Genomic DNA, 10,803 nt, shown 5'->3' on the forward strand with positions numbered 1-10,803 from the left:
GAGGACAGCGAGCCCCGAGGCCGGGGAAGGGGTCGCACACAGCGCCTGGGGAGAGAAGGGGGAGGGGGTCAGGGGCGGGCACCTGTCGGAGGGAGGGGGGCACCTGTCAGCCCCCCCACACACCCCGGCCAGCAGGGGCGGTGGACGGTCACTCTGGGGCGGTGGCCTCCGCTGGGGGGGGTGGGGCCCGGATTCCTCTTCCCAGAGAGCCGGGGCTCAACTTCCCGGCCGCGGGGGAGGGGGGGAGGGCGCAGCCCCCCTCCCCCGGCCGCCCGCCCGATCCCAGCGCGCTCTCGACCCGCCCCTCCCCTCCCCCGGGGAGGACCCGGGAGTGCGCGGGCCCCAGGTGCCCCGGCCCCGCCCCCAGCGGTCACCCACCTGTGGCTTCTCCCGGATGCGGCGCGGGATGGGGGAGGAGGGCGGTGGGGTCCCGGGGTCCCGGGCGCAGCGAGCGGATCGTCACCCCCGGACGCGCCTGCGGCCTGGGGTCCTAACGATCCGCCCCCCGGACTGGCCCTGGGCTCACCTGCCGGCGGGACCGCGGAGGCTCTGGACTGCTCAACGCTCGGCGACAGGCCCGAGCGCAAGCTCCGGAGCCCGAGGTGGCAGCGCAGTCGCCCGCTCGGCGGGAAACCGCCCACCCGGCCGTATTCCTCCGAGTGAGGCCGCGCGCTCCGCCCCGCGCCCCCGCCGCAGGGCGGGGCCTCCGGATAGGGGCGGAGCCTCTTTGGAGGGGCGGAGCCTCGGAGGGGCGGTGACCCGGGGGAGTGGCCAGCGTGGGGCTGAAGCTTCAAGTCGGAGGCGGGTAAGGGGGCGGGGCCTCTGGTAGGCGGGGCCCCGGGTGGAGTGGGGCAAACGCGGGTCCCATGTCTGCATCAGTGGGGACAGGGGGCGGGGCCTAAGATGGTCCTTGCGAGGGGCGGGGCCTGTGTTATGGGGCGGGGCCAACACGGGGTTAAATCTTAGTGTCGTGGGGCGGGGTCAGCACCTAATTGGGCACAGAGGAGGGACCTCCATCACCTGGCCAGGTGGGCACCACTTGGGTACCACTTCCTCAGCTTCTGTGAGCATGTTAGATTATTAATGACCGACTCCCTGCCCAGTCTGTCCCACGTTTTGGACCCCAGGCCCCCAAGCCCCTCAGCCTATTGCTGTCCCCAATATGTAGATGAAGGTGAGTGTTGTTCTCTCTATATAAAGATTAAGCCAAAACCTGGGCGCTGAGGCTCATGCCGGTAATCCTAGCTACTCAAGAAGGTAAGATCTGAAAATGGAGGTTCAAAGCCAACCTGGGCAGGAAAGTCTACGATTCTCATCTCCAATTAATCAGCAATAAGCCAGATGTGGACCTGTGGCTCAAGTGGAAAAGTACCAGTCTTGAGCAAATAAAAAGCTAAGGCAAAGCACCCAGGCCTTGATTTTAAATTCCAGTATCAGCACGCACATTGGGGGGGAGGGTGAGTGGCGTGTGTGCACGCACACATACAAACTACACCAGAGAAATGTAAGAGGAAGGAGGGGGGCAACCAGCCACGCCACTCAGGAGAGGAGTAAAGCCAAGAGGGACGTGTCCAGGGCTCAGACCCAAGCAGGCCCTCCAGGTAGCCAGACCTTTCCTGCTAGCCCCAGACTTCACTGCTACCTGACCCTCCCCTTCTCTTTTGCCTCAGTTTCCTCTTCCAGAACCCAGATGGCTACTTCCCTGACCAGCCTTAGCTTGACAAGCCAAAAAGATAAGGTATCAACTGGCACCCAGCAGTCATCTGGCGCTTTATTAAATTAATGATTGTCAAGAGCCACCCATATTCCAGAAATGTCCCTAAGTGCCACCGTGACCCATGCTAGAATACTGGCAGGATGAGTGACTGCTTGCCTATCAGCTGAGGAGTGGGTGTGGGACCCAGGTCCTGTCCCCTGATACCTCTACACATCCTGGAAGCCAAGTGGGATTGGAGGTTGATCATCCAGATAGGACCAGGAGGCCAGAAGAAGCTGAGATCACCCCCACAAAGGCCATCTCAGCTGGATTCATTGAGAGGGGTCCCACCCACTTTGGGCCAGAAGCCAACAGGAAAAGTACCATGGAGATCTTGTTCCTATAATGTCCCCAAGGCCTGCTCTGGGCAAATTGAGGGGTCTTCAGTAAATATTTGCCAGACACCAAGCACGGTGGTGCATGCCTGTCATCCTAGTGTGCGGGAGGCAGAGATAGGAGGCTTGGAGTTCAAGGCCAGCCTGGGATCCTGTCTCAAAACAAAGCAAAAAAAAAAAAAAGTCAGACAATTGTGCAACAAGAAAGAGGGTCCTGAGAACCCTTGCTCAGTTCTGCAGTGAACTCCTCCAGGGCTAGGGAAGGGGTTCAGAGCCCCCTGTTTATTGCACGGTTGGGGGGTGACAAGACCAGGTCTTGAGGATCACAGCCCAGCACTCATGCTAAGTTGGAAGCAGCACCTCTCCTCCCATGTGGGGATCTCAGCTTCCTGAGTAGCTATGATCACAGACATGAGCCACTGGTGCCTAACCAGCATCACTTTGCCAAGCACCCAGCATTTGCAGAGAACCTGCAAGGTCAGTGTGGGCTACCATTGTTCCCCAGATGTTCTGCAGTGTAATCAAAAGTCTCAGCCATGATCCAGTCCTGGAAAAACTCAGAAGATGACATCACCAACAGGAAGTCCCGCCCCCTACCCCTACCTCCTTCACACCTGGAGAAAGAACCCTGCGATGAAAAGTACCTACTCACCCATACCCACCCCACTGACAGCTGAGGACGCTGCCACAGAAGCCAGGGAGCCCAGCCCACCCAGCTGGCAGTGGGCAAACAAACACTGAGCAGTCTGGGCTGGCAAGGGTGTGGTACCCCCAGGATGCCCAGCCTTCCTGGAGCCTGAGAGGGTGCTGCAGCTGTAATCGCACACTACAAAAAAGGGGGCACAGGTGGTATTGACTGGCCCTGAGTCGTGTCACCTCATGCTGGGTGGCTTCAGCGCCAGCCCCAAGCTGGGGACTGGTAGGAGTGATTCTCAGATGCCTGGATCCCATCAATATCCAGCACAGGCTTAGAAAGGTACAGATGGCTGAAAGAACCAGAACCCAGGGCCCCAGGACCCAAGATCCAGGGCCAGTCCCAAAAAGGCCATAGGTGCTCATGAGGCTCTGGCAGGGACCACTTCCATACTATCTTCTCCATCAGAGCAGGGAAGGTGGCTCCAAGAGCTGGAGGAACAGCCCGTCTGAAAACCCCCAAGTAGGATTCCCCTCATTCCCCTAGGATCCTGTCCACAGCTTCCCTGTAAGCTCCAGGTGTCTACAGATAGCAAGGCCTTTGTTAGAGCCTCACAAAGCCTCCACGGCAGGGCAGGGGGTGGGGGAGCAGGACATAGCTTGCCTAAATTGCACAGACTCTGAACTTGAACTCAGGACTCTCCTACACCCATCCCAAGTCTCCCCCAGGACAGGTTGGGCCAAGGAATGTCGGCTGACTGAATAGCTGAAGGTAAAAAAAGGGGAGTAAGACTGACTCCACTGGAGTCAGAGCTGAGCTTCCAGCTCCCTGTTTGCATCAGTACTTCAGACTTTTCATTCTTTTTTTTTGGGGGGGGGGTCTGGTTGTAGGGCCTGAACTCTGGGCCTGGGCGCTGTCCCTCAGCTCTTCTGCTCAAGGCTAGGGCTCTACCAATTGAGCCACAGCGCCACTTCCGGCTTTTTTCTTTTTGCTTATGTGGTGCTGAGGAATCGAACCCAGGGCCTCAGGCATGCAAAGCAAGCACTCTACCACTGAGCCACCTTCCCAGCCCAGTACCTCAGACTTTTCAGCAAAAAGAAAAGCAGGATGGGATTGGGCTGGGCCACAGCGTGATCTTGCTCTCCTCCTCGCCTGCAAAGCAGGGAGAACTTGAGCACCTGTACTTGTACAGGTAATCACCAAACACCTGGACTTCAGAGTACAGGATGGAGGCAGGGAGCCCAGGTCTCACAGGACCCAGGGCTAAGGGCAAATGAATTTGTGAGCCCATAAAATACATTTAGACCTCTGTCATCAAGAGCTGGTATTTCGTGACACTCCTCTGCTCAAGACCCCACTGCCTCCACTCTATCTTCCCATCCCTTCCTCACTGGAATGCATGATCTGTTCTTCAGTGTGCTGGATTCACAGGGCCTTTGTACTTGCAGTCTCTTTCGCTGAACTCTACCTCCACTTGGCCTGAAACATCCTCACAGAGGCCCTCCACATGTCCTGGAATATCTGAGTTGTAGGACTTTGGTTTTCATGGTTGTCAGTGCACATTTAGTGGTGATTTGCTCATGAGTACCACAAGGAAAAGTCTGACTGGGCACTTTTGTGTCCCTGTTGTTTACCAGAAGGTGTTCAGGATGCTGAAGGATGGTGGGTGGATTAAAAGATGGATATATAGATGGGTGGATGGATGGGTGGGTGGGTAGATAGATGGATGGAAAGGTGGGTGGATGGTTGAATGGATGGATTGATGGATGGATGGGTATGTTAGTGGGTGGATGTGTGTGTGTGTGTGTGTGTGTGTATGGATTGATGGATGGATAGATGGCTGGCTGGGTGGCTGGCTGGGTGGGCAGATGTGTAGATGAATGGATGTGTGGAATGATGGGTAGATGGGTGGATGGATGGGTGGAAGGGTGGATGGATGGATGGATGGATGGATGGATGGGTGGGTGGGTGGGTGAGTGGATGGGTCAGTGTTTGGAGGGGTCACAATGAGTGCTGTCCCTGAGCTGTTTTTACTCAAGGCTGGAGCTCTACCACTTGAGCGATGCCTCCACTTCCAGATTTTTGTTGGTTAATTGGATATTAGAGTCCCATAGACGTTTCTACCTAGGCTAGCTTGAACCATAATCCTCAGCTCTCCGTCTCCTGAGTAGCAAGAATGACAGGCATGAGTCACCAGCAGCTGGCAGGGGAAGAAAGTGTTGAAGTCTGGGGGGGGGGGAAAGGGGCTCCAAGATGTTGGAGATAAGCTAGGTGTCTGTGAGGAGGAGCCAGAACATTGGACAGAAAAGCAGAAACCCAATTTATCTGGCAATAAAAATCAGAGGCATGGTGTCAGGATTCTGGAGGGAAGGCCACTTCCAGTCCCTGAGGACAATCGGGGACTCCTGAGCCCCCTCCTTAGCTGCCCTTTCAGGAACCTCATTCTACCCATGGAACCCATCCCCCCAGCCCTGCCAGGACCCTGCGTATACAGGTGGCTGGCACTCGGTGTTGGGTCATTCCAGGTTTAATTACAAACAGAGTCCAATGTCCAGGCTGCAGTAACAGCTGGGAGGCAGAGCAGACAGCTGGTGGCACGGCCATCCCCGGCCCCCCTCCTATTCAGAGGGGGGAGGGGAGGGGAAGCGAACCTCACAACTGGACGCATCAACTCACCTGGATGTCTCCCTGATACGGTAGGTGAGCCACAAGGCCTCCTCTGCCCTCCCTCCCGCAGGCCAAGGTCAGCACATGCCTTCGATGAAGACCCCAAAGCACCATAATATCCCCCCAAAAAACAATGGTGCACCCAGTGTCTCTGGTAGGAAAATGGGAGCCCAGTTTGGGAAGAAATCCGCGTCCACACAGGCCTGGGACCTTCTGTTTCAGGGGATAACCTGAATCCAGCTGGGGGCCTAGAGGGGGACACAGAGCCCCCCTTCTCTGCCCCATCAGATACCAGAGGCCAGGGCTCCACGCAGAGGCGGTCTGTGTGTGTATCTTCGTTAAAGGCGAGGAGGTCAATGTCTTTGGTATGAGCACCCTCTCTCCAGCACAGGTGGGGGAGCAGGGCCCTTCCCCGTTTCCAGCCCAGGCAGATGATGGGAGAAAGATTGCCCAAGCTCATGCGAGAAAGGCGAGATGGTGGCGGTTCTGATTCCAGCGGTTCTGGGCTGATGGGGGTCGGAGAGAAAGGCTGAGAGACGTTAAGACTCAACAGGGACAGGAGCCAGGCTGAGGACGGCCACCTGTGGGCTGATGGGAAGATGAGATCAGGGTCACTGTGACCACAGCTACAGACATGGGTTCAGGTCCCAGCCATACCCCTGCTTCTGTCAACAAGAAGGCTCCCGGGCCAGATGCCACTGGCTCACAACTGTAACCCTAGCTACTCAAGAGGCTCAGATCTGAGAATCCTGATTCCAAGCCAGCCCAGGCAAGGGGGGGAGGGGCGGCAGGAGGGGGAGTGTAGGATACCCTTATCTCTAATTAAGCACCAAAAAGCCAGACGTTGAGCTGTGGCTTAAATGGTAGAGCACCAGCCTTGAGGGGAAAAAGAACTAAGCAAAAAAGTGAGGTCCTGGTTTTTAAACATCAGAAGACATCTATACATGGGCAAAAAGCTGGCACCCAATACCCACCTGACTCAGGGCTCCCGTGAGACCACGCCGCGCAGGTGCAGCTCGCTCTCTGCAGCGACGATGGGCTGTCCGTTCTGGAGGTGGTAGTCGATGAGATGACTAATGCTCTCAAACAGGACATCCTTCGTCCGCACCTGTGGGATCGGAGGCCTCAGCATCAGTACCGCCCCACCCCCACGCACACCCCCACCCCGGAGCTCCTCCCAGAGGGAGGCCTGGGCCCACGGCACTGCTGAGCAAGGCCTGCTCCCACCGCCCTCCACAGGACTAAAGTCAGAGTAGGAGGGCTCCAATTAGCCTCAGATCCAACACCATGGGCCAGGAGGCAAGGGAGCATATGCCTGCAATCCCAACATTCAGAATGCTGAGGCAGGAAGACCACAAGTTCCAGGCCAGCCTAAGCTGCAGAGAGAAACTTTATTAAAAAAAAAAAATCTGGGTGCTGGTGGGGCATGCCTGTAATCTCAGCTACTCAGGAGTTTGAGACCTGAGGATCGTGGTTTGAAGCCAGCCTGGGCAGGGAAGGCCATGAGACTCAACAAACTACTCAGAAAAAGCCAGAAGTGGCATGCATTGTGACTCAAGTGGCAGAGCACCAACCTTGAGCAAAAGGATCTCAAGGACAGCGGGCCAAAAAAAAAAAAAAAAAGTTGGTAGACACCCATGGCAAATGTATCTACTCAGGAGACAGATCTGAGGATGGAAGTTTGAAGCCAGCTGGGGCAGGAAAGTCTGTGAGACTCTTATCTCCAATCGACCACTAAAAAGCCAGAAGTTGAGCTGTGGCTCAAGTAGCAGAGCACCAGCCTTGAATGAAAAAGCTCAGGGACAGTACCCAGGCCCTGAGTTCAAGCCACACACACACACACACACACACACACACACACACACATGCCCTGAGTTCAAGACACACACACACACACACACACACACACACCTCCTTGGAGCTAAGACTGGTGGCTCAGGCCTATAATCCCAGCTACAAGAGGCTGAGATCTGAGAATTAAGGTTCAGAGCCAATCTAGGGAGACAATGTGAGAGACTCTTATCTCCAATTAACTAGCAAAAAAAAACTGGAAGTAAAGCTGTGGCTCAATGGTAAAGCACTAGCCTTGAATGAAAAAGCTAAGGAACAGTGCCCAGGTCCTAAATTCAAGCCCCAGTACCAGTACAAAAAGAACCAACAGGGGGGGAGGATGGGAAGGGATGGGAAGGGGAAACAAAGGAGGAGGCTATAATGCTTGATAAGAAATGTACTCATTATCTCGCCCAAGTAATTGTAACCCCTCTGTACAGTATTTTCACAATAAAAAAAAAGAACCAACCTGAGACTCCATCTCAATCAATGAACTGGAAAGGATGGCTCACACCTTGTAATCCTAGTTATCCTAGGCCTCAGGTAGAAGGACTGAGGTCTATGGGCAGCCCTAGGGAAAGGCAGACACCCTACCTGACTGAAAAATGCCTGAAGTAAAAAAGGCTGAGGGTGAGGCTCAAGGCAGCATTCCTGCCTAGCTAACACAGGCTGAGTTCAAATCTCAGTACAAAAAAAAGATCCCAGAGGTGTCAAAATAGACAATGGATACTTTCTCTTTCCTTTTTCTTTAAAAAAAATTTTTTTCCCACTCAGTTTGCTTGCTAGGCTGGTACTCTGCCACTTGAGTCACACCTCCAGCCCTACATTTTGCTGGTTCTTTGGTGATGGGTCTCACGGACTTTCCTGAACCACAGATCCTCCAGATCACAGTCTTCTGAGTAGCTAGGATTACAGACGGGAACCACTGGTGGAGCTGGAGATGTGGCTCAGGTGGTAGAGCATTAGCCAATGAGAGAAAGCGTTAGACACTGAGTTCGAGTCTGTCTCAGACCAGAAAAAGAAAAAAAAAAGGGGAATCACTGGTGCCTGGCCACATTTTAAAGTCAAACATCCAGTGCCATGCATCTGCTGATGAGTGGGGGAAATTCGGAGCTTGGTGAACCTGGAAAGGCCTTAAGATTAGAAATGTTTTTGTAAACCCCAAATGCTCTGCAGACTGAGTAGTCCTTTGAACACTGGAAAATACTTTGCAATTCTATGGGAGCTGGAAAATGCTCCCTGGACCCTGGCATTGGGCCCTGGCAGCCTGTCCCCTCCTTGCTCCCCTCCTGCCTTCCCCCCATCTTACCACACCCTCAGGGTCCACCAGCAGCAGGTGCTTGGGCTGCCCAGCTTGCATGCCGGTGAGGACATACTGCCCCGGGTTGGTGACACTGTCTCGCACAAGAAAGTCCCCGTCTGCTCGGAGCAGCTTCTCAGCCGCCCTGCGGCTCATGCGGCCGTGGTACCAGGGCTCCTGCCTCAGTTGCTCCTCTGTTGGGGCTATAGGAGCCCGACGGGTGGGGGGGCTGGGCCACTGGTCCTCCAGGGAGAGTGGGGTTGCCGTCACGCCCGACGCCACCGAGCACTCGTGCAACTTCAGGGCATCCTCAAAGGGGCCTGCGGGGGGCGGGGAGGAACAGGAGGGATGGGGGAGGCAGGGGTGCGCAGCCTTGCCCTTGTTAAGCAGGTGCTCTTCCAATTGGGCCCCGCCCACCGGGTGGCTCCGACTCCCCCACCATCCCCCATTCTCCACTGGGGAACACCCTTGTCAGGACGCCATCTGAGAACAAGGTCCATGTAGGACACGCCCGTCCCGTCATGCAGCCACACCCACTCTGGAGCCACGCCCACCCACATGACACTTGGGGACGCCTATACAGCCCCATGCCCATTAGGACACGCCCATTGCAGCTCATGCCCACTTCCGGTCTGCCTTCCCCTGGCAGCATTTCTTTTCTTGGAAGCTCGCACACATTATGTTTTCTTGTCACCCTGGCCTGCCCACATGTGAGCCTGTCACATGGCTCCTTGTTGTGGCAGGACCTCAGCACACACCATTGTGGCAGGTGACAAGCAGACATTTCCCATCCTAACTTAGTGGAGTGCTCTTTCTGCTCTGAGCTTCCTACAGACTGCCAAAGTGCCAGGGAAATACTGAATGTTGCCCCCCTCCAAGCCACAGGCCCTCACCACCCATGGAGGCAGGTGGCACAGATCTGCGGTCCAGTCGCCAACCCTTACACTCCGAGGCTACAGCCCTGGCTCACACAGAACCTGACTTCCAACCCCAGGCCACCAACCAAGCCCACAAGCAGCCTAGCCAATCAGCACATGCCATCCTGTCCTCTGGACTAGGGGTTGGTCAATCCTCACACAGATGCTGTCTTCCTGGCTGGGGATTGGCTGAGGAATGACCATGCTGGGGGCAAGGAGCACTGGCTTGGCCAATCCACACACGTGCTGCATCCTCCTGACTGGAGATTGGCTGAGGGACACACACCATCCCCTTACTCAGCCAATGGGAAGCAGTGGCTTGCTTAGGGAATGTCCACACAAGCAGCTCTCTGGGATCCTCAATCAAGGAGAGGATTCAGCCTCCCTCTTCAGATAAGGAAGTCAGTAGGGAGGCCTCCCCCATCAGGCTGTGGCCCACAGGAAGCAAGTCTGGACTCCCCTGGTCCCTTGTGGACTCCCCCCCACATACCCCTCCCCCCCCACCTTAGGCTGCAGGGGGGTAATAGGACAAACTTACGCATATCAAACAGGTCCTTCTTGGGACTGTCCTCAGGTGGCAAAGAGTCCTCAAGCTCTGGGGCATCCAACCCCTGGGTGTTGACATATAGATGCTCCTCGTAGTCCCGTGGTCCCCTGGCATCTGCCTGCACGTAGCCATCCCCAGGCGGGGCTGGGGAGCGAGGAAGGCCGTGGGGTCAGGGACAAGACTCCGGGCAGGGGAGTGGGAACACCAAAACCTTCCTGTGTGGCTCCAGATGGGCAAGATGTAGGAATTTCATGCAAGTGCCCTCTGGAACACCACGATGAGCCCCGTCCCATCAGCACTGAAAATCCACAGGGCCCCCAGCTTGGGACACAAGTGGAGGATGCTCCCAGGTGGGGGCTGGGGGACCCCCCCCCATGTTGACACAGAGAGGGGCAGCTCCAGGCCAGCCATCCGCAGGCGGGAGGCCGGAGGTGCCCGCAGGAAGCGGGCTCAGATGTTTACGTTCAATGCCCACATTTAAGCAGTAACAGCAGCAGCTCTGCCACCCTGTAATTATATTATCAGCGAGGCTTTGTTGGGTCCACCCTCTGTCTGCTCTATTTTAGAACTGACTTGCCTCTCTTCTTTTTAATTCTATTTCTCAATGCATAATGCATCCACATGGTTCAGAAGCCACAAGTGCTTCACAAGGACCCTTGAGAGTCTCTCTGTAGGGCCCGTGCGACAGGCAGGGGCGCACCTTCCCCTCACCCTCAGGCCCGGGGACCACCAGACTGACTTCTGCTTATCTGATGGGTGAGGAAAGGCATTGGGAGAAATTGAATCTGCAGTTTTCTTTTTTTTTTTGGTTGGTCAT

The 10,803-nt window shown here is 55.8% G+C and overlaps 1 protein-coding gene across 1 annotated transcript in view; it reads right to left on the reverse strand.

The window, feature by feature from the left end:
* Window positions 1-5,257: 5,257 nt before the first annotated feature.
* Shc2 (SHC (Src homology 2 domain containing) transforming protein 2) overlaps window positions 5,258-10,803 on the reverse strand; it is a 16,718-nt gene continuing 11,172 nt past the window's right edge. Inside the window, exons 9-12 of the mRNA XM_013022677.1 lie at window positions 9,978-10,130; window positions 8,532-8,842; window positions 6,367-6,500; window positions 5,258-5,980 (exon numbers count right to left, since the gene is read on the reverse strand). Coding sequence (XP_012878131.1) covers window positions 6,372-6,500; window positions 8,532-8,842; window positions 9,978-10,130 — 593 coding nt within the window. The 3' untranslated portion in view covers window positions 5,258-5,980; window positions 6,367-6,371. The remainder of the gene's footprint in view (window positions 5,981-6,366; window positions 6,501-8,531; window positions 8,843-9,977; window positions 10,131-10,803) is intronic.

This window comes from Dipodomys ordii, unplaced genomic scaffold (assembly GCF_000151885.1).
Source record: "Dipodomys ordii isolate 6190 unplaced genomic scaffold, Dord_2.0 Scaffold64, whole genome shotgun sequence".
Lineage (NCBI taxonomy): Eukaryota > Metazoa > Chordata > Mammalia > Rodentia > Heteromyidae > Dipodomys > Dipodomys ordii.